The sequence below is a fragment of the Rhinichthys klamathensis genome, unplaced genomic scaffold (assembly GCF_029890125.1).
Source record: "Rhinichthys klamathensis goyatoka isolate OS25496 unplaced genomic scaffold, OSU_Roscu_1.1 h1tg000687l_1, whole genome shotgun sequence".
NCBI lineage: Eukaryota > Metazoa > Chordata > Actinopteri > Cypriniformes > Leuciscidae > Rhinichthys > Rhinichthys klamathensis.
The window spans coordinates 1523832-1547670 of record NW_026607115.1 but is presented as its reverse complement, the minus strand read 5'-3'; the positions used below and the strand labels follow the sequence as shown (position 1 = coordinate 1547670).

At 41.1% G+C, this 23839-nt stretch overlaps 2 protein-coding genes across 4 annotated transcripts in view; both read left to right on the top strand.

The window, feature by feature from the left end:
- zgc:66447 (SLAIN motif-containing protein-like) overlaps nt 1-1460 on the top strand; it is a 28186-nt gene extending 26726 nt beyond the window's left edge. The window contains exons 8-9 of one of the 2 annotated variants that reach the window (XM_056241999.1): nt 610-892; nt 982-1460. In XM_056241999.1, coding sequence (XP_056097974.1) covers nt 610-892; nt 982-1048 — 350 coding nt within the window. In that variant the 3' untranslated portion in view covers nt 1049-1460. Of the gene's footprint in view, nt 1-609; nt 893-978 lie in introns of both variants that reach the window. The other variant, XM_056241998.1, reaches the window with a different exon arrangement.
- Nucleotides 1461-2199: 739 nt separating this feature from the next.
- On the top strand, nt 2200-22014 carry znf711 (zinc finger protein 711). 2 transcript variants are annotated; one of them, XM_056241997.1, is made up of 9 exons: nt 2200-2356; nt 3610-3695; nt 5968-6065; nt 6784-7215; nt 13973-14131; nt 16385-16522; nt 16857-16994; nt 17491-17622; nt 20707-22014. In XM_056241997.1, exons 3-9 carry the CDS (start codon nt 5990-5992, stop codon nt 21882-21884), a joined length of 2253 nt encoding a protein of 750 aa, XP_056097972.1. In that variant the 5' UTR covers nt 2200-2356; nt 3610-3695; nt 5968-5989; the 3' UTR covers nt 21885-22014. The 2 variants fall into 2 exon arrangements, with proteins under 2 accessions (XP_056097972.1, XP_056097971.1); XM_056241996.1 differs by having other exon boundaries at nt 2200-2360.
- The last annotated feature ends 1825 nt before the right edge of the window (nt 22015-23839 follow it).

Here is a 23839-nt window from a genome sequence, read left to right as displayed (position 1 = left end):
TGTATAATTATTTTGTATATAAATGCACACATGTATATTTTTAAGAAAAATATGTAATTTATATATACAATGTTTATATTTATATAAAATATACATTATATATAGGCTACATTCAGTCTATATACAGTATATACATGCAAATATTTCGCAATTAATCGTTTGACAGCTCTAATATATATATATATATATATATATATACGTAATTTATATTATATAATAAATATTTTACATATAAATAGCACATTTTTCTTAAATATATACATGCATGTGATTATACACAGTACACACACATATATTATGTAATCACAAACGTTTATTTTGGATGCGATTAATCGTTGCCCAGCACTAATATTAATGCAAGCATGGTTAATGCTATGCATATTGTTTCAATTAGTGCAATTCAACAAGCTTTTTTGTATCAAAAACATTTGCCATTCATTTTCTTCCATACTTTGTGTTTCCTGCAAGTGTCTAGGCTTTTCTTTTTTGTCAATGTGAAAGTCTTTCTTACACTTTCTGTCAAATATACTTTCTGCCGGTTAAAATGCAACATCAATAACATCGATGAGGATATTACACGAGTGTCTGTGTGATTGGGTGCTCTTGCAGGTGTATCATCTGCACGGATGAGGGGCGATGGCCAGTCCCCGCTCTATCTGCGGGCTCCCATGAAAGCTCTCGGGCCCGTGGGCTCTATGACTGGGGTGCGACAGCATGCCAAAGGGCCTCCAGGGGCCCAGGGAGGGATGAGGAGGGTTCAGTCCCCGGGCCCCAGCAATGGGGCGGCATACTCGGGCTCCAGGAGCGCTGCTGTAACCAGACAAACACCCGGAAGAGGCATGGCCCCAACATCCCCTTCTTCCAGAGGCAGACTTCCACAGACACCCAGAAGGTAACTCACTGTAATCCGCTAAATACACTGTAGTTATTTCCAACGTTATTTGGAGTTGAGGTTACTCTGCTTATTTCCCTCTATAGCAGATCCCTGGGAATGACCAAACCCTGTGCTCCCTTCACTGATGAATCCTGGAAAGATGGTTGTTACTGAACTCCACCTGTCGTCCTCACAGTGAAATCCAACGCGGCACCACTGCCTAAAAACCAACACCGAGGCCCTCAAACAAGAGTGTGAACGAATCCAGAGTCTCAATGACAAGAGCAACTGTGGAGGAACGGTGGATCTGACAGAGACTGCGACATTAATTGTAATATTTGCTTGAATTTTTGTTTTGTTTTGTTTTGAAACATCAATGTGCTTTTAATTTCATGAGAATTGGGAGGTTTGAAAAACTGAGAGAACTTGAATAATGAAGAAGGTTTGTGTCTTGTAATACATGTAGTTTTTTTTGTGAAACAACGTGTGGAATTTAATTCCTAGATGCTGTGGAATAACCTGATGTTGATTTTGCATGTTTAATCTATTTTTTTTAAATGAAGGATATATGATTTCTCTGTGGGGGGGAATTTTTAATGTTATGAAGGAATAGTTCTCTGTAAAGCAAGAAATGTGTCTGTTTTGTGTCGACAAGACATAACAGAGCAATATAGAAGTCAAAAATGTATCTTGAAGGAGAAGAAAATTTAAATTTTTTAATTTTTATTGAGATCACATCAATGTGCCAAGGTACATTAATTACTACTGCAACACTGTTTCTTAATTCAGAGTGCTTGTAGCTGAAGTTACTACACTTTCACTCCATCTGGAGGTTTGAATCTGAATTTTGATGTCTGTGTAGTCTAGGTTTTAATATGCACTAAGCTAGTTAAAAAATTGGAGATATCTGGGTATGCAATGACAATGGAGTGCCTCAGAAAATCAATAAATCAATTTCAGCAATAAAACTAAATGAGGAGCAATTTCATTCATTCTAAAACACTTAACACATTACAAACTCATGTTTTAATGTTATCCAAACGCACCAAAATACATTTACAGTGTATGCGTCGTGTTGTTTGAGCGTGTAAACGTGCAGAGGAGGAGGGGGTAGCACAAGTGTGAGAGCAGATCTTTAATTCATTACACCATAACGCCACTTGCACCGTAACTTATTTAGGTAGATAGCGCAATGTTGTCGTATGAGGTGACGTAAAGCGTGCCGCGCGTTCGCTCTGCCCCACCCGTTGCTGTTGTCAACGAACATTCTGATTGGCCGAGGCTTAGAAACGAGAAATCTGATTGGCGGAGGCGACGAATCCAGGAGCGTGATTGGCTCAGGCCTCAGGCCTGGGAAAGAGCGTTCGAGGATCCTCAAATGTACAGGCCGCAGTAGTGCTACCGTTGGAAAATTAACTATAATAAATTACTACAATTTCGAGGGGATCGGAAACTCATCAACGCTCTGAAGGCAGTCGCGGAGTAGGTAAAGCGTTCTGGATTTGTGCAGCGTGTGTATGAAACGGTGGCCGTCGGCCTGCGTGGGCCTGGTGTTGTGTTCAAGCGCGAGGAAGCGCCCAGCGCGCGCTCCTGCTAGCCGGACCCTACGCAAAACTAGCGAAAATAACGGTCGTGCGTCTGGCTTTTGACGCATTAATCAGTCATATACGAAGTAAATGCAGAAATTGCGTATGGGTTGCGTGTTTTTGTGATTCTTTCGGCTGTGTTGTATTCAAATACACGTTGACATATTCGTTAGCTAATGCTATTAGCCGTTTAGCATGTGGTGTAATGGCGGAGGGCAAGATGGCGCAGTAACGCGGCCGCATTTGCGCAATCTGTTAACCACGTAAAGAACCGAAGTCCCCTGGAATATTACAGTGAATTTCGAAACGTTGTGTTCTGTAAAGGTTTTTAACTGCACCGAGTCAATGCAACAATCCAAACTTTGTTTCGATTGAACTGTCACACGGAGTAGTACGCTCAATTACTAAGCCTACTATGGCGAAGGCTCAACTCACGAGTATATCAGAGTCACGTGGTAACGGCACTGGTTGTGGTTGCAGTCACGTGACGGAATTAATATTAATGAGTCCACCTTTTTCATAGTATGTTCAGATTACGCCATCATAGCATAGACTGTAAAACAAAAAAATCACCTGTCATGAGCGTAGCGCTGACAACGATTTCGCACTTTTTTCAGACATGGCAATCATTTAAAAATAAGGCGTTATACTTCTGACACTCTTTTTAGTGACCGTAAACATACAGTACTCAATTTCCCCCCACAAATAGAGATATGACGTCATGTTGGAAACCCCCTCACATAATTGTTATGCTCATTAAGTTGTAATTACTAATGAAGTCTAATGTAATATTAACCGGTTATGATTAATTTATTATAATCAACCACTTTCTTGATATAAACTTAAATGATTATTTTCTGCGTTTTATATATACAAATGTTATTAAGGTTGTTATAATGTTAAGAAATTACTGCAATGTGACCTTTCTGAATGGTAAACACAGTTTATTTGTTTATAAATCATTTTATTTAGCTACTGTGCTTGAATTCTTTGATCTGTGTTTTAGGATGTTTTGTTTGCTCCACTTTTTATAGTAAAAAAATATTTTTATAATAAGAAATATAAAAGTTATACAAATTATAAACAAATTGTTACAATTATATAAATGTTATATACATTTAATTTCATTTACTCTTCTGTTTCTTTCAGACACTTTCCTCCCAGATGCCAGATTCACAGTTTTTCTTAATATTTGTGACACTTTTATGTGAAGGGAACTACTGTCAAATGTGAAGGTTTGTTAAATGGCAGTTTTCACTCACACTGGATTCGAAAAGAAAACCTTTTGGAAAAATGAGTTGTTTAACGCGTTTGCATATGAATTCAGTGTGTTGGATTGAATTTTCTGTCATTTTGTGTAGGGCTGCCCCCTAATATTCGACGAGAAGAGGCTTAGTCAACCAGAATTTCATTAGTCGGTTAGTCGTAGAAAAAAAAAACTGTCTGTGAGGGACAGAACCTTAACGGCGGGTCCTTGTTGTCTACAGTGTGTCTTGCAGGAAATCCAAACGTTCGCCTTTCATCCATCGACCTCAAATATGGCTTACCATTTAAAAAACACTGAATTAGCAAAAGGCGCGTCCACTATAGTACTCAATAGGGATGGGACGGTATGAAAATTTCATATCACGATTATAGTGTCCAAAATTATCGTGATTATCAATATTATCACGGTTTTGTTAAAATGAGATGAAAGTGTTCAAAAAGAATTGATGCTCACACTGAAAACATTTCAACAAGTTTTATATTTGAAAATCAACAAACAACAAATAAATAAGCAGCTCTGTGCAGTTTTTTAAGCAAGATTCTGTGGCATTTCCTTCTTTATAATGCCCGTCGTCAATAGCAACGCATTATTACACAGCGCACATCCATGTATCACAACGGCGCGCTCTCGTTTCATTCAAAAACAACTTGCCGTCTTCTTGCATCTCCCGTTTTTGATGGTTGATTTATTGTTTACAGAGTTTGATAATATTGTTGTGATCATCTTGTCTGGACGATTGTTTGTACGCTGTACAAAATGGATTTATAAACGAGTAAGATTTAAAACACTAATCTCAATTAAATATGTCCCCGTAATTATGTGGTGGTACAAATAAAATCGGTTTAACAAGTGTACAATGAATCTATACGTTACTATCCCTTAAAATGTCACTCTTAATAACAGTCTTGTTTGAAGTTGTTCGTTCGTCTTTGGCTCAAAGCCACTTGCTGCGAACTTTTCTTCGCGGAAGCTTCACGTCTATTTCAAGTGGGTTACATAAAATATTTCAACTCAAAACAACATTTCGTGCCCAATTATTTCCCAGACGTAGTTTTGGTATTGAGGTCAAAGTTAACTTTCCTTGCGTTCGCTATACAACAGTGGGTGATGGTCACACAAGACGATCGGCAGATTTGAAGTGTTTCTTTTGGAGCGACTTTTTGTTCTGCAGACAGGGTGACCATCCTCGATCAAGTTTCCCTCAGGACTTTTGTAAAAGCCAAAATATGACCCCACCTCAGATTTGGTCTTCTTAAAAGGCTGAAAAATCTCCCGAACACGAAAAATCTCACTGCTTCCGCCATTCCTTCCCCAATTAATAAAAAAAAAAACATTGCGCGCTGTGCCTGCGTCAGACTGTTGCTGGCTTGACAGGATTTACAGTGAGTTATTAAAATCGCGATAATCAAACACTGTTTTAATGATAATTAACTTTTAAACGATAATACTAACCGTCAGTATATTTTATCGTGGTTTATCGTGAAACCGGTAATCGTCCCATCCCGAGTACTCAATAGTAATAGTACTCATCCCCAAGTACCCGTAAACACTTCGGATGAGACGTTAAACCGAGGCCCTGACTCTCTGTGGTCACAAAAAATCCCTTCGAATGAGTAGGGGTGTAACCCCGGCATCCTGGCCAAATTTGCCCAGTGGCCTCTGTACATCATGGCCTCCTAATCATCCCCATACAAATTGGCTTCATCACTCTGTCTCCTCTCCACCAGTAAGCTGGTGTGTGGTGGGCGTTCTGGCGCAAAATGGCTGCCGTCGCATCATCCAGGTGGATGCTGCACACTGGTGGTGGTTGAGGAGATTCCCCCTTCTATGTAAAGCGCTTTGAGTGCCGAGAAAAGCGCTAAATAAATGTAATGAATTATTATTATTATTATAGGCTACTTCAACTTCATCTCTGCAGCCGACACTGACTCGGAAAACACTAGTTTATTAATAAATAATTCAAATGTATTTTTTGACACATTCATTATCATTACTTTTGCGGCAAGCTTTATGTGTGCGCTCGAGTGCGGAATAGGCTATATTACCCCCCCCCCCCCCCCCACCCCTAGTATATATATATTTGAGTAATTTAAATTAATATAAACCTACGATTAGTCGACCAATGGCTTAAATGAATGACTAGAAAAATCTTTAGTCGGGGACAGCCATAATTTCATCATGTAATAATTTCTATTTACATCACATTCCTCATATAGCAGTTAATGTTTTCACTTTTTCAGTATTGTGGAAAAATCACAGATTATGGATCACGGTGGAGGGATCCTGGAGCTTCACAAGGATTTGAAAATGCCCCATACAATGATCATGTCAGATTTTGGTAAGGAACCGTAATTAAAATAAAAAGAGTCAATTAATTGCCTGATGTTTGGCTTGTTTTAGGTTATGACATTGACTGATCATTTTAATATAGAGTTCTTACTATAATTCAAGTCTTACAAACTCGTATGTTTTTTTGTTTGTATTTTGATATGTGAATAAAGTGTTTACACCTAGAACGATAACTATTTATTTGATTTTTTTTAGGAGAGTATATTTACTCATATACTTATATTTAGGATATTTGTTTATTTCTTCATCTTTTTTTGATTTATATTTAATGATATATCTGTTATAATGTTTTTTGGTCTCCCTACGTAATTTATCTTCGGAATACATAATTGCAATAATGTTTTTGTCTTAAATGTAGTATTTGTTTTTGTCTTGTTTATGCTGATGTGATGTCTAAATTTACCCTTATACATTTTTTTTTTTGAAATATTAACTATAATAAATTGTTATTATAGTGAAGATAAAAAAACAACAACTATTTATAAAACTGTAAAGTTGTAATAATCGTAATCCCACACGAAAAAGTCCACACGAATAAAACAATAACCTCACATGAATCTGCCTTTCCAAACCCATAAGACTTTGCATTTTTGGGGGTGAACTATCCCTTTAATGACAAACAAAAACAACTGAACAATATTTATGAACCACCTCATGAAATGCTTTGTCAGTTTTGTAAACTTGTGTTGTGCTATTCTCTGGTGCAGTTGCAGGGATGGGTGGCATGGCCCACATCGACGGCGATCACATAGTGGTGTCGGTGCCGGAGGCCGTGATGATCTCGGATGAGGGCATCATGCTGGAGGCTGACCTCGAAGCTGAAGTGGTGGAGGGGCCTGACATCTGTCATGAGGACGTCATCACCAGCGAGGGAGTGATCCTGTCTGAGTCTATCCTGGGGGCCGAGGTGGCCATCCAAGAGGCTCTGGAGACGGAGCCTGATCAGGTGTTCGTGGCGGACCTCATGTCACCTCACGATCAGAGTCCGCTGGATCACGACCTGGTGTCTGCAGAGGTCATGGTGTCCGACTCCGAGACGGTCATACAGTCACACGACGCCATGCCGTCTGATGTCACTATTAAAGTGGACGATGAGGAGGATGTGAAGAGCACTTCAGAGGATTACCTCATGATTTCTCGTGAGTTTGCTTTTACGTGCCAGCTTGGGTTGTAGGGCTGGGACCAGGGTCTGAAATTAACACCCGCCAAGCGCCAAATGCGGGTAGATTTTCCGTTTGGCGAGTAAATCTCAAAAGGCCATCCGGCCCACTGGCGGGTGAATGTTCATACCAAAATAGTAATGTAACAAGTTAACGTTAACGAGTCCTCTTATCGATGCTCGTCCTGCTCCAAAGCGAATTTTTGTCCCGCCATAGTCTTATTTGATCTGTGAGTAATGTAGACGACAGTAGTGCGTGTGACAGGGCGCAACTGAAGAACCAGCAGAGAGAGAGAGAGCCCCGGCCGGTCACGCGCACACTCTTTCTCTTCGGAGCCAGGCGAAAGTATAAACAAGGCTTCACCGCCTCCTAAGCGCTGTCTTGCCTCACATATTAATCCAAATAAATCGACACGATGGTAAAAGGTCGGAAGACCATAGTTTCATGTGGAGGATTCGGATGTATTTTTTCCTGAATTACCGCTGGGTGTGAATTGTGCTAAAATACCTTATCTTCTCTGAAAAGCATTCCGCACATTCAGCTGACATAAACCACACTTTAAATAAACGAAAAAACCTATCCAGTGATGAAATGTTTTGTGTGTTTAGGATGTCGGATGTTCCCGCGAACGCATCCGATAATGACACGTCCAATTCGCGAACTAATGACTCCTTTGAACCGATTCATTTTAATGAATGGTTAAAACAACTGATATTTCCAGTCCTTGAGTTACTGATCGGATCAGTCAGAGTGAATTGAGTAAAAAAAAAAGCCAGAGTAAAACTAAATATTTTTTTGAAATAATTATAATATATTATTATTGCATATATTTTATTAAATATACAATAATACATTTAATTTGTACAGAACTATTTTCATAGGCACCACCACAAACATATTATTTTAATGTGTGTAATATGTGTGTAAATAAAAGTAAAAACGGAAAATAATAGACCAGAAATATGACAAAAATGTTTAAATATAGCCTATATATAAATTAATGTATATGTGACACAAAAAGGCTGTTTATTATTTTGGCCGGTAAAAAATATGCTTGTCTGGTGGATTTTTTCATCTACCAGTCCCCGTGGCAGGTGAGCCAAAAAGTTAATTTCGGACCCTGGCTGGGACAATAAATCGATTAATCTAGAAATTATTCTGGATTTATTCAGAGATTTTCGGAATGCATCGCGATCCTCTCTCGAATCGATTCTGAGCTTAGTTTTTAACCTCAGATGGCACTAGAAACATAGAAACAGCCGTACTCTGCTGGCTTCCAACGCCTTACACACACCACTTGAACCTTCGATAAAATAATCATTTATAAAGTTCGAAAAGGTTGAAGCGAACACAGGGCTGCTACTGCTGGGGCTGCACAATATATCAAAACTATCGAAATATCGCAAATGTGTATATCGCGATATGCATATCGCAACGACTTGCAATAACTGGGGTCATGAACAAAAGACAAAGAAAATCACTCACTGCTCTTGGCTGAATAACTTTTGTAGCTTTAATAAGAATCAGTATAGTATATTTAACTAGAATGTACATTTCCAGAAGAAAATGTGAAGTGGTGCTTGCAGTGGCAAAACTCGCCGCTCGGTTGCTAGGGTGTGGTTCATGATTGCATACGAGCCAACAAAACATGTCTGTACGATGTTCTGGTGCTGAGAAATGGCTTATTCATGTGTTCAGGTGGTTACTAGGGTACTCTATATGGTTGCTATGGTGTGCTTATACAGTTTATGAGATGATATTTAAAGACTAGTTGACAGTCTGAGTCAAAAAAGTCGAACTCCATGTTTCTACTATTTTCTGGAGCTGAAATATGGCTTGCAAATGTTGTTTTATGGTTGCTAGGGTGCCCTAAGTGGTTGCTAGGGCACGGCTATGAAGTTATTATGTCACTACTTATTGGCTTCTCTATAGGCTGAGTCAAAAGAGCCCAACCCCAAGTCTCTATGACCTTCTGGTCAAAAGATATGATCTCACAAATTTTTTGCCAATGTTAAGTCTATGGGACTTTTTTCTGCCGTTTTATCGCCCGCCGGACGAACATCGTACAACCGATCGCTTAGAAAAGACATAGCACACCTCTCCTCAATGAACCGGTCGATTTGACACCTCATTCATGGGTTTACGACAAAAGGTGCGGGAGGAGTAGCGTGCCGAAGTTTTATCTGGGTGAATAGTAATCACAATACTAGAATGTACATTTCCAGAAGAAAATGTGAAGTGGTGCTTGCAGTGGCAAAACTCGCCGCTCGGTTGCTAGGGTGTTCTTGGATTTTGCTATGATGATGCAAGGCAGTTGCTAGGGTGTTCTGGGTGGTTGCTATGGTGTTGCTATGCGGTTGCTAGGGTATTCTGGGTGGTTGCTAAGGTGTTTTGGGTGGTTGCTAGGCGGTTTCTAGGGTGTTCTGGGTGGTTGCTAGGGTGTTGCTAGGTGGTTGCTAGGGTGTTTTGGGTGGTTGCTAGGGTGTTGCTAGGCGGTTGCTAGGGTGTTCTGGGTGGTTGCTAGGGTGTTGCTAGGTGGTTGCTAGGGTGTTCTGAGTGGTTGCTAGGGTGTTGCTAGGTGGTTGCTAGGGTATTCTGGGTGGTTGCTAGGGTGTTGCTAGGTGGTTGCTAGGGTGTTCTGGGTGGTTGCTAGGGTGTTGCTAGGTGGTTGCTAGGGTGTTCTGAGTGGTTGCTAGGGTGTTGCTAGGTGGTTGCTAGGGTGTTCTGAGTGGTTGCTAGGGTGTTGCTAGGCGGTTGCTAGGGTGTTCTGGGTGGTTGCTATGCGGTTGCTAGGGTATTCTGGGTGGTTGCTAAGGTGTTCTGGGTGGTTGCTAGGGTGTTGCTAGGCGGTTGCTAGGGTGGTATGAGTGGTTGCTAGGGTGTTGCTAGGTGGTTGCTAGGGTATTCTGGGTGGTTGCTAGGGTGTTGCTAGGTGGTTGCTAGGGTATTCTGGGTGGTTGCTAGGGTGTTGCTAGGCGGTTGCTAGGGTGTTCTGGGTGGTTGCTAGGGTGTTGCTAGGCGGTTGCTAAGGTATTCTGGGTGGTTGCTATGGTGTTGCTAGGCGGTTGCTAGGGTGTTTTGGGTGGTTGCTAGGGTGTTTTAGGTGGTTGCTATAGTATTCTGGATGGTTGCTATGGTGTTACTAGGTGGTTGGTAGTGTTCACATTTGGTTACTATAGAGTTTATAATGTTCATGGCATGATTTAGCACTTAGCTAATCAATATTAGCATGTAGCTATTCACAGCTAGCATGTTTAGCATGTTGAAAGTCCTGTGTGCTAGCATGAGTCAAAAGACCCAAACCCCATCTCTATACGATGTTCTGATGCAGAGATGTAGGTCTTGCAAAATGGTTGCTAGGGTACTCTGTTTGGTTGCTAGGGAGTGGCTTGGCAGCTACCAGTAATGAAACTCCAAAAGCTGCTTGTCAGTATGAATTATATAAACCAACCCCCATCTCTATACGATGTTCTGATATAGAGATGTAGGTCTTGCAAAATGGTTGCTAGGGTACTCTGTTTGGTTGCTAGGGAGTGGCTTGGCAGCTGCCAATCATGAAACTCCAAAGGCTGCTTGTCAGTATGAATGATATAAACCAACTCCCATGCCTCTGTGACATTCAGAATGGACGATATTCCTCTTTGGATTTTTGTTGCTAAGGTGCTCGACAATGGTTGCTAGGGCGTGGCCAGTAAGTGTTGAGGTGATTCAGGATTGGCTGTTTGCTGCCCCGAGTCAAACGAGCCCACCCTCATGTTTGTATGACAATTCAGTCCAGAGATATCCCTTCGATCTCTTTCAATGGAAGTCTATGGGAGTTGTTGCTAAGGTGCTCTAAATGGTTGCTAGGGCGTGGCTTGATAGCTTCACAATGATCCTGAGAGACTGATTGGTTGTGTGAGTAAAATGAGCCCGCCCTCTTGTCTCTATGACACTGTGATCCAGAGTTATGTTCAATATAAAAGCGGTTTCTATGGTGTAGGACGGCCCATTTCATGGGCCGTCCTACACCATAGTAAGTCAATGGGGAAACTTTGGGCAGCTCCTGCACCCCAGGGGTGCAACTTTTACCCCATTGTGTGGTATGTTCTTACAGAGCCTGTCAGCCTCTTCAAATGTGGCAAATTTCACGTTTCTGCGACATCCTCGTTCCGAGCTACGACTCGTCAAAGTTTTTCGCAATGTTAAGTCTATGGGATTTTTTTGGGCCGTTTTTCGCCCCTGGGGCGACCATCGTACCCCCGATCTCTTAGAAAAGTCATAGCACACCATTCCCGAACAGGCCGCACGTTTTGACACCTCATTCATGGGTCTGTGACAAAAACTGCGGGAGGAGTAGCGCGTCAAAAAGTGGCCAGAAGAATAATAATAATTATAAGAAGAATAATAAGTATGTGAGATAACAATAGTGTTGCTTCGCCATAGGCAAGCACCACTAATTAATAGAGTGAAAACTAGGGATGGGCATTTTTCAAAAATATTGCATTCGAATATTCGGGCTCATAAAAATCGAATGTTGTTTATTTAAATTTGGTTTAACGAAAAAGTCGTTATTTTTTTTTAACGTTTTTGTCACCATTTCATAACAGGCTTATGATTAGGCAATATACACAACAAGCTTAAAGTATATCTTAAGGTTTTCTTTTAGTTGAAAACATTAAACAATATGAGTAAACAACAAATATAAAGAACAAAAGCATTTAAGCTCAAGCAGGCTAACGGAGAAAAAAAAAACGCTAATAAAGCAGGTCAGGCAAGTTGTCGTACAGGCCGAGTCAGAATATGGTTATCGCGTTTATATTGTTTCACGTTCATGTTCAGAAAACAATAATATCCTCATGCTCGAGTGAGAAAACATGCTGTGCTGACAGACGTTGCAGAGACAAAGATAACGGTGTTCTAAGCAAAGTTTCTAACAGGACTTTGCGTTTTCTGTTCTTAAAGGGATACTCCACTTTTTTTGGAAATAGGCTCATTTTACAACTCCCCCAGAGTTAAAGTGTTGAGTTTTACCGTTTTTGAATCCATTCAGCCGATCTCCGGTTCTGGCGGTACCACTTTTAGCATAGCTTAGCATACATCACTGAAGTGGACAAGACCATTAGCATTTCTCAAAAAAAAATGACCAAAGAGTTTCGATATTTTTCCTATTTAAAACTTGACTCTTCTGTAGTTACATCGTGCACTAAGACCGACGGGAAATGTAAAGTTGCGATTTTCTAGGCTGATATGGCTAGGAACTATACTCTCATTCCTGCGTAGTAATCAAGAAACTTTACTGCCGTACCATGAGTGCAGCAGGCGTAATGATATGACGCAGCGCCTGAAAATAGTTCCGTTGTGTTGACGGAAGGTGGCCTATTTTCAGGCGCTGCGTCATATCATTACGCCTGCTGCACTCATGGTACGGCAGTAAAGTTTCTTGATTATTACGCAGGAATGAGAGTATAGTTCCTAGCCATATCAGCCTAGAAAATCGCAACTTTACATTTTCAGTCGGTCTTAGTGCACGATGTAACTACAGAAGAGTCAAGTTTTAAATAGGAAAAATATCGAAACTCTTTTTTTGAGAAATGCTAATGGTCTTGTCCACTTCAGTGATGTATGCTAAGCTATGCTAAAAGTGTACCGCCAGAACCGGAGATCGGCTGAATGGATTCAAAAACGGTAAAACTCAACAGTTTAACTCTGGAGGAGTTGTAAAATGATTTCCAAAAAAAGTGGAGTATCCCTTTAAACCTGTCTCCCTCAACGAAATTTTAAGGAAACGTACGCCTCAAAATCATTTAGCTATAAGATAAGTTATCATCTCGGATATACAGCTGCGCTTTACCTGCAGTCGTGATGCAGTGATGGACAGCTGTCTTTCCTCAGTTGACTGCTGTTTGGATTTCATGTGATTTCTCATGGTGGTGATATTATGATAATTTGGATTCATTCATTAATTTGATCAAAAGTAATTCCATTTTGTAAGATAATTTTCATCTGAGTAGCCTAATTCCAAAGTTCGCGAGGCAGACGACAACATTATGTGATCAAATACACACAACTTGTTAACACGCTCCACAGCGCCACCCAGTGCATTTAATTATAATTGCGAGTTAGTGCTTGCATTTACGGCCAGCAAAGCAATGTAGTAAAATTCTAATAGTATTTTATTTTTCTAATAATAATTACAGATCGTATATTCGTGCACATCCCTAAGTGAAAACTAAGCCGTGTTTTATTTTTACATTTGATTATTCAGTTTCTGTTGTTAAATGAACCTAATGTAGGCCTTCCTGAAACCCTAAACCCAGTGGTTTACACTGATGTAAAAACAACACTTCTTATGCTACTGTAAAACACTGCTGTTCACTCTCAGAAGTTATAGGGATGTTTTCTTGTCACAAGAAGAATGTGAAACACGCATGTAGGTTATATCATTTTAAATATATTTTAAAGGTAATTTAAGTTTATTTTACACACTTTAACATATCAAATATCGCATTATTTAATGAGTTATCGCATTTTTCTTCAATATCGCGCAGCCCTACTGTTTTTACATTAATCTCGCGTCATAAAAGCGTTCTCAGACTCAGCCGAACGCACCTGAGGATGAACACACCAGAGAGAATGGCGATGCATTTGGAAAATATTGAAATCGATCCACGAATCACGATGCATTGATTTATTGTCCCAGCCCTATTGGATTGATCGGATCCACAGCAATGTTTGATATCTGGCTTCTTTGCAGTGGATGAGGTTGGGGAAAAGCTAGACATTGGAGACGCCTCTTTAAAGATCAGTGCAGATGTGGGCCAAGATGACGACGGCTCGAAAGAGGACGAGTTCAGCTCTGAGGTCATCAAAGTTTACATCTTTAAGGCCGATGGAGATGAAGATGTGGAAATTGGTAAGGAACACATTTCAGATGTTTACCACAAGCGGATTGCTACTACTCTCACTGTTATTGAGAGGCATTGGCATATGGCAACAATTCATTTCTACTCATTTCCTTGTTATTCAGAAAAAAACCACAATATATTTCACTATGGGAATTAGGGCTGTCAACGAATATTCTAAATTGGAATATATATTCGAATAGTTTTAAAAAACAGAAATTCGAAGGTGAAAATTAATATTCGAATCATGTGGAAAAACACGCCCGCGGCAGCAGAGGCGCAGCTGTCTGCTTTGCGAGTGGCAAAATTCTGAAGCTTAAAATGTAAAACGCATTTTCCAGCTGTACAGACACAGTGAGTGTCTGGCTCACTCATTGGCTGTGCTGCGGCAACTGCACATCCAATGGCACGGGCGCCTCCAACGTGTGCGCCAATGAGCTAGCATTACATCAGACACGTCAGAGCCCGCCAAGGGGGCGTGGCCAGAGCCCTCGAAATAGCCATAGTAGCAGGCTAGCAGCAGTTTACCACAGCACAGCTCGCTCGGAGCGTTCAATGTCGGTTCTATATACTGTAAAACTTCAATTAATGTTAATAATATTTGTTTCAATCACCGAATGAAGCCTGCTATATTTAGGACAAGAGTCGCAACCTTAAATTGCTTGCACAAAACTCTTGATCAGCACTCAACATTTGTTTATTGATGTTCATTTAAACCGTTATGCGCAGAGAGCGTGAGGGCGAGAGAGAGAGAGTGCCTGCGAGTGCGAGCGAGAGTAAGGTCTTGGCCATTAGTTGATTTAGTTGGTTTTGTGTAAGTTAATACGTTGTCAAATATGTTTAAACTTAAATAAACTACCTATACAAGTAGTTGTGTCTCTTTGTATTAATGGGCTCTATGCACGGCGGTATTTCCGGTGAAGGTCTAAGGATGCTGGATTACTTCCGCCGATCGTAGAGTCCAATGCTATACCGAGAATTTATATTGGTTTTTATACTCTATTGCTATACTAAAGAAAGTCACAAAAACAGACAAAACAGACACAGACTATGATTGACAGGAGAGTTTCAACACAGACCCGCCCTCGCTCGTGAGAGAGCTGTCAATCATTGTCTGCGCGGACCGGCGCGGTCATTATTGATATGCTGGAGCACTGTCTATGAGCAGAATGGCGTCTAAGCGATTGTGGTGTTCTGTTCTTGGGTGTAATAACGAACACAGCAGTCATTTTGAAGCTGAAGACGCAGTGGCTGAGTTTGTTTTCGAAGGGAATATTCCCCACGAGCAACGTCAATGCTCTCATGTTTTCGCGAATCATTTCTCACCAGACTGCTTTATAAACGAGGGTCAGTATAAAGCTGGTTTTGCTAAGAAGCTGCTCCTGAATAAAGAATCGGTACCAGATATTCGTGTTCCTGCTGAACCTCTAGAACAACTGAAGTGAGTGTAACGTTTTATTAAACTTTATATTAATATTTATATCTTTGCAAATCGCTTCACGATGAATGAGTCTAAGGTTTACACTCAGGGTACATTACTGCATGTTTTCTATGTACGACGTTCTCAAATATAATTCATAATCCCACGTCTATAATGAACAACGCGTTATGGTTATTGTGTTATTGTGTTACAAACGGTGTACGCACAGAACAGAGAGGCGGGGTGAGCAAAGCTCATGATCATTTAAAGGCATATGCACTGAAACGGCGTGCTGAAAACAGCTGTTTTTGACCAAGTAAAATAAGTGTTTTCTTACAATACTAATGAGAATTTTTAATTAAAGTATATTACAAACTTTTAATTTAGACCCTAAAGAATCATATTAGCTTGTACAAAAATGACATTATATGACCCCTTTAAGTCACATGACATTTGAATGTCCCTCCAAAACACTCTTTCCCACTGTCACCCTCACACGGAAGACATTCGTGTCCTTATTTGAAGTGTTTATTGTAGTATAGTTTTAGTAAAGTATTTATGTATAAATAAAAAATAGATTCTTCTTTTCAGAAAATTAATACAAAAATATTTTACGGAAAGGGCAATAGTAAGGGTGCAGAGTTCGCTCAGTGAGGATGAGTTAGAAGTTTGTTTGTTATCGCGGCTTTGAACGATTTTGTAATCGTGGCAACCGTAATCGGGATTAGAAGTTTGATGAATCGTGCAGCCCTAGTGTAGAGTAACCTCTCATGAGTAAATATCAAGGACATTTTGATTGTCCATTCATGCCCTGTAAGATGAATATGTTTGTACGGTGTTGTAGGCAGCACAGAGGTGGTAGCAGAAAGTGATTTCCCCAATGGGCACGCGGTGCTGGAGCCAGTGGTCTCAGGCCGGCTGCCCAGAGAGAAGATGGTCTACATGGCTGTGAAGGATGCCTGCCATGGAGACGAGGACATCAGTGAGTTCTGGCTCTTTTTAAGAAGAGTTAAGGTCCTTGCACACTGAGTCCGAAATTTTCACACGTTAAAAAATCAATTTGGCCTCACATTGTGTCAATCACTGCCTCCGAAACTTTCGTCCGTCATAAAAAAATTAGGATCGGGTTCAATTTTCTGCATTTTTCACATCTGTAGCAAGCGTTTTGAGAGGTGTTTTGACTATTCACAGCCACCGAATGACGAATAAGAAAACATTAATACGGAAATTTCTCACTCAGTGTGCAAGGACCTTTACATGTGCATACAGTGTCATGTCAAAAAATGTGCTTACGTTATACCCTGTCCTGACTGTAGACTGTTCGGAGATGACTGACCAGGTGTATATGGAGGTCATTGTTGGGGAGGAAGAGGCTGCTGGGATAACAGAAGCGCAACTGGAGGACACACCAGTTAACAAGAGCTTTGTTCCTGCGGCCTGGGCAACTGCTTATGGTCCTTCACTTTTTTGTTGCAGGCAGAGATACAAATTGCTTTAAATTAATAGTCCACCCAAAAATAAAAATTCTGTCTGAATTTGGAACAGCACTACCATCCTACCCTAGTATTGGACTGTAATTATGACTATATTTAAGTCTTCTGAAGCCGTACGATAGCTCAGGGTCTCCAGATCGATTTTGTCAGCCGAACCCCCGTCTTTGCCATTATTTGCACTAAGCCATATGGCAATTTCAGTTTTATTCCGATTAACAGTGCAGCCTTATTTATTTAAATTATTGGCTTTTAATCAACTCGCACCTAAGGGCTCGCGAACCCTTGATTGGAAAACCCTCCGAAAACCGATGACAGAAGTTTCATTTTTGGCTAGCTCTAGCTGTTACCTTAAAACTTAACTTAACATTTATACAAAAACATTCTCCTTTCCTTTTAGTGCATTTATAGGGTGTAAATGTCCGATACAAACACCTTACCAGTCATGGCTTTCCTACAGGAAGCAGTCTAGAAAGTAAGAACGGCACAGGCACTCCCTACCTGCAGATCTCTGACAGCATCAGCTCAAGCCGAGCTCTTAAGCAGAAGATCAAGAAGAAGAGGAGGGGAGAGACGCGCCAGTGCCAGACAGGTATGATCTTCTGCTAGTGCCAGAAACTGTTTTTAAAGGGTCATGAAACCCCAGAAGACATTTTCATTTTCAAAACACATCAATGTGCCCTCAACTCTTTGTTTTCCCCCCTCCGCTCATATTTTAATATTCATTTGTCTGTATAATGAGTGTGTTGCAGGTCTGTGTTTTATTGGTTGTTGTCTCCCCTCTTCCCTTTTTTGCCATTTTTTTTTTTTTTTTTTTTTTATGAAGCCAGTGGTTATAAAAATCTAAAAAAAAATTATAAAAATAAAAAAAGTACTGAATTGAGTTATTTTTATTGCGCTTAAATGATCAAACACACACAGAATTATGTCAAAATGGCCATCTTGGCGAGGATCCTAGTAAACACAATTGGTTTTGTCTTAAAGGGTTAGTTCACCCAAAAATGAAAATGATGTCATTAATGACTCACCCTCATGTCGTCCCAAGCCCGTCAGACCTCCGTTCATCTTCGGAACACAGTTTAAGATATTTTAGATTTAGTCCGAGAGCTTTCTGTCCCTCCATTGAAAATGTATGTACGGCAACTGTCCTTGTCCAGAAAGGAAATAAAGACATCATCATAGTAGTCCATGTGACATCAGTGGGTTAGTAAGAATGTTTTGAAGCATCGAAAATACATTTTGGTCCAAAAATAACAAAAACTACGACTTAATTCAGCATTGTATTGTCTTCCGGTTCTGTTGTGGATCCGCATTCAGTGACGCCGCTGACGTAAGACGCTGCTGACGTGTGTCTGGTGTGTGTGTGTATTCGGGTTCAAATAAATATGGCTGGGCAAAAAAATGCAAGTCTTCCTCTGTGTGGAAATCCTTAGACATGTTTGAGAAGATTGTTTTGTTTACAGCATGCGTCTCCCTCAGACTGTAAACGAAGCTCGGGCGCACCAGACACACACACACACACACACACACACCAGACACACGTCAGCAGCGTCTTACGTCAGCAGCGGCGCTGAACGCAGATCCACAACAGAACCGGAAGACACACACGCACACACACACCAGACACACGTCAGCGGCGGCACTGAACGCAGATCCACAACAGAACCGGAACACACACACCAGACACACACACACACACACACCAGACACACGTCAGCGGCGGCACTGAACGCAGATCCACAACAGAACCGGAACACACACACCAGACACACACACACACACACACACACACACACCAGACACACGTCAGCAGCGTCTTACGTCAGCAGCGGCGCTGAACGCAGATCCACAACAGAACCGGAACACGCACACCAGACACACACACACACACACACACACACACCAGACACACGTCAGCAGCGTCTTACGTCAGCAGCGGCGCTGAACGCAGATCCACAACAGAACCGGAAGACACACACGCACACACACACCAGACACACGTCAGCGGCGGCACTGAACGCAGATCCACAACAGAACCGGAACACACACACCAGACACACACACACACACACACACACACACACCAGACACACGTCAGCAGCGTCTTACGTCAGCAGCGGCGCTGAACGCAGATCCACAACAGAACCGGAACACGCACACCAGACACACACACACACACACACACACACACACACACACACACCAGACACACGTCAGCAGCGTCTTACGTCAGCAGCGGCGCTGAACGCAGATCCACAACAGAACCGGAACACACACACCAGACACACACACACACACACACACACCAGACACACGTCAGCAGCGTCTTACGTCAGCAGCGTCACTGAATGCGGATCCACAACAGAACCGGAAGACAATACAATGCTGAATAAAGTCGTAGTTTTTGTTATTTTTGGACCAAAATGTATTTTCGATGCTTCAAAATATTGTAAATAACCCACTGATGTCACATGGACTACTTTGATGATGTCTTTATTTCCTTTCTGGACAAGGACAGTATACCATACATTTTCAATGGAGGGACAGAAAGTTCTCGGACTAAATCTAAAATATCTTAAACTGTGTTCGGAAGATGAACGGAGGTCTTACGGGCTTGGGAGGACATGAGGGTGAGTCATTAATGACATAAAATTTTCATTTTTGGGTGAACTAACCCTTTAAGTGTAACGTAAACAGTTGAGTGAAAACAGGATGTTTGTCAGTATATTAGATCTGTGCATTCGGTCTGAAAGTAACGGCAGCCTGATAAACCTGCTGCTCTCTGTGTCATTAATAATAATAATAAAACAACAAAAGACAAACAGAAAATCACTCGCTGATCTTGACTGAAGAACCTTCGTAGCTTTAATAAGAATCAGTGTTTTGAATTCACACAGCGATGACTAGCGTTTTATTTTTTGTTTTACATTTTGATCATTCAATTCTGTAATGTTTCTTCAAGTATTTTTTTTCAGGTAGGTCTATCTAACAGTAAAGCACTCTGTTTCATTTGTATCTTTGTTCTATTGTATTTATTTGTCCTTTGTTCTTACTGTTTACTTGTCTTCAATAAGCGTGAGAACTTTTTACTTGGGCTAGCATTAGTTTTTGCTGTGACGCTGACATTTTTATCAATGGTATTGGTATTAATGTCATCTAAAATGTTGGCATTGTAACAACCTTATTTTCACAACTATATTGTGATATTGTTATCGACTAGAAGACTAGAAACTGAAGTGTGTTCATCTAACACAGAAACAAAAAATTGCAGTAAAATTGAATGTTTTCCTTTCAAACTTATTATAATAAATTTCCAAATGTGAGGTTCTGTTATATGTATTCGACCTATATTTAGCCAAAAGTAACTGCAAGCATGTATGCAATATTGCTACGCTGGGTGTCTGAGCATTAATTCCGGTTTACCTTCATGTAATAGAGCAATAATACCAAATAATGATAGATTGAACAATAAGCATCACCATTGGGACGTTGAGATGTTCTCGAGGGTGAACTTGACCTATATATAGGTCCTATACCCTGCTCAAAAGTCCTTTCTAAAAAAGGATGATGGTGTCAGTGTTTCAAAAGGGAAGTAGTCCTTCCTTTGTCTCGCCACTAAAGTGCGCTACAGAAGTAAAATGTTGACCATTTTTCAGCATGTGCTCCTCTGTTTTAGCTGTAATCATTGGTCCTGATGGGCAGCCCCTGACCGTCTACCCCTGCCACATCTGCGGCAAGAAGTTCAAATCACGGGGTTTCCTCAAACGCCACATGAAGAATCACCCGGACCACATGTTCAAGAAGAAGTACCAGTGCACCGACTGTGACTTCACCACCAACAAGAAGGTGAGTTTCCACAACCATCTGGAAAGCCACAAGCTCATCATCAAGAACGAGAAGATCCCCGAGTACACGGAGTACACGCGGCGCTACCACGAGGCCAGCCCGCTCAGCTCCAACAAACTCATACTGCGTGACAAGGAGCCCAAGCTGCACAAGTGCAAGTACTGCGAGTACGAGACCGCCGAACAGGGACTCCTGAACCGCCATTTGCTGGCTGTGCACAGCAAAAACTTTGCACACGTCTGCGTGGAGTGTGCCAAGGGCTTCCGCCACCCTTCTGAGCTTAAGAAGCACATGCGAACCCACACAGGCGAGAAGCCCTACCACTGCCAGCACTGCGACTTCCGCTGTGCCGATCAGTCCAACTTAAAGACTCACATAAAGAGCAAACACGGGACTGAACTGCCCTTCAAGTGTGGCCACTGCCCACAGGCGTTCGCAGACGACAAGGAGCTCCAGAGGCACACTGAGATTTTCCAGGGTCATAAGACTCACCAGTGTCCGCACTGCGAACACAAAAGCACCAATTCCAGTGACTTGAAGCGTCACGTCATCTCGGTGCACACTAAAGACTTTCCACACAAGTGTGATGTGTGCGAGAAGGGCTTTCACAGACCCTCCGAACTGAAAAAACACGCTGAAACGCACAAGGGGAATAAAGTACACCAGTGCCGGCACTGTGATTTTAAGACATCGGACCCCTTCACGTTAAGCCGCCACATTTTGTCCGTTCACACCAAGGACTTGCCATTTAAATGCAAGCGTTGCAAGCGCGGCTTTAGGCATCAGAACGAACTTAAAAAGCACATGAAGACTCACAGCGGCCGCAAGGTCTATCAATGCCAATATTGCGAGTACAACACCACGGACGCTTCAGGTTTCAAACGGCATGTCATATCCATCCACACTAAAGAGTATCCACACAGGTGTGACTATTGCAAGAAGGGTTTCAGGCGACCGTCGGAAAAGAACCAACATATAATGCGACATCATAAAGAAACCCTACTATGATGCTCTTTCGTCCCCAAAACAAGATCCGACGCTCTACAGCTGCATATGTCATTTAGATGGCCTGCATTTAACAACCTGCTTATTTAATGTTCCGCTCATATGTAAAGAAACAATCAAAACTGAGACGTGTAACAGTCTAACAATATGGTCTTGGTCAAGGTTTTCATGTCACACCTCTCGCAGCCTTTGCTTTCCCTGGGTAGGAAAAGTAAAGAAAACAGTCATTCAGGGTCTCAAATGCCTATATTTTTATATCCACTTTGCTGTAAGCAAATCACATCCTCTAATAAAGGGATAGATCACCCAAAAATGAAAAATCTGTTGTCATTTACACACCCTCATGTTGTCCCAAACATTTATGACTTTCTTTTGTAGAGTTTAAAAGATGTTTCACAGAAGGTTCACGCTGCTGTCATTCATTAGTGGCTGTCAAAGCTTCAAAAAGGATGAAAAATCACCATACAAGTCTCATAAACGTAGAGTTTGTGCTATTATGTGGCACATTTTGTGTGCCTGGTCACTGTATACTGTTGTATGTTTGTGTGTACAAAGAAAATGACATGGGTTTGGCACAACATGAGGGGAGTAAATAACGACAGAGTTTTCTTTTATGGGTGATGTATTCCTGGTCAGAGCATCATCACAGGCCTTAGTCAGGATGAACGCCATATTGAATTTTACGCAGATGAAAACGCGGCCAGACTTAAAGTCTTTGCAATGGCATTCGCTGTATAAAGATCCTAGATCCTAGCAACTTTCAAGAAGTTTTTCTCTGCTGAAATTCTTTGGGAAAGATTGAACCATCGGTATGTTGTACTTTTATCCCCCACAGCCTTTATGTAAAAACCAAAAATGAAATATGGCGCTACCCTGACTACGGTCTCACTTTCCTGTTTTTCACTCAAGTCGTTAAATCATTAGATGTATTTTACTGACTGCTATGTCCAGGTTTTACTGTACCTTTTACCGTTTTGTAACCATCATGATGTTAATTTGAGCAATTTCTTTTGTGGTATCTGAAATTGTGCGATTTAAGCCCGTGCGTCTTTCCTGCGTTTCCTTCCCATTTGCTCTCTGCGATCCTAGTGTCTTGAGCGCTCCTTCACGAATCAAACGATTTGTTGTTAACTTTCTGAATACCACTACAAAATTCAATGTTTATGTAAAATGAAACGTTAACAACATGGCGAACATGCACATATTGCCAATTATTTCGGATCTTACCTTGCCTTACATGTATTTCTTTTGCACTGAATTCAGTATGAATCGATTTGTGAATATTTTTTAACAAGTTTCAGTTGTGCTATGATAGATGTATACATTAACAAATGCAAATCACATTAAGAGCACCTTTTGCTTTTTAAATGTCACTTGTGCGTTATTTATTTTTTTAGTGGGTGGGTAAACATAGACACATCATCCTAAACCAGAAGCCATCCAACTTGCCGCCAGTAAAAGACCTCAGCGATCAAAAGAGGCATGTCTTGATAACTAGCTCTAATACTTGGCATAGCTATGGACTTGTAATATGACTGTAGGTAACATCAGCACCCAGCAACTGTAGTACTTCACAGCGTACCGTACACGGTGGATTTCATTCATGGGTGGAGGCGGAGAAATCATGTTTTTATTGTCAGACTTGTTAATGTAACAGTCACTCCAATGTTGTCATGTAAAAGCCTCCATTATAAGCTCTGTCATAAGGAGAAAAAGTGTTTTTAAGATGTTGCGACAAATTCGTGAAAGTGGACGATTTAAAACAATTAGTTATGTTTCTTGAAATTACAAACCGCCACTTCTAAAGGTTCGTCGTCTGCACAGAAAGAAATGTCACTAAGACCCCATTTACACCAGGAGCCGGTTTCACAAAGCTATTTTAGACCGGTCTATATAGTGTTAGACAAGTCTAAAATTTGCTCATAGACTAGTCTAATGCAAGTTAGACTGTTTCACAA

Bases quoted from the DNA above. Each gene is read 5' to 3' on its own strand.
- znf711 (XM_056241997.1), top strand. From the start codon at position 5,990: ATGGATCACGGTGGAGGGATCCTGGAGCTTCACAAGGATTTGAAAATG. The intron at 6,066-6,783 runs GTAAGGAACCGT...TCTCTGGTGCAG, and splicing joins AATGATCATGTCAGATTTTG to TTGCAGGGATGGGTGGCATG. The intron at 7,216-13,972 runs GTGAGTTTGCTT...GCTTCTTTGCAG, and splicing joins GGATTACCTCATGATTTCTC to TGGATGAGGTTGGGGAAAAG.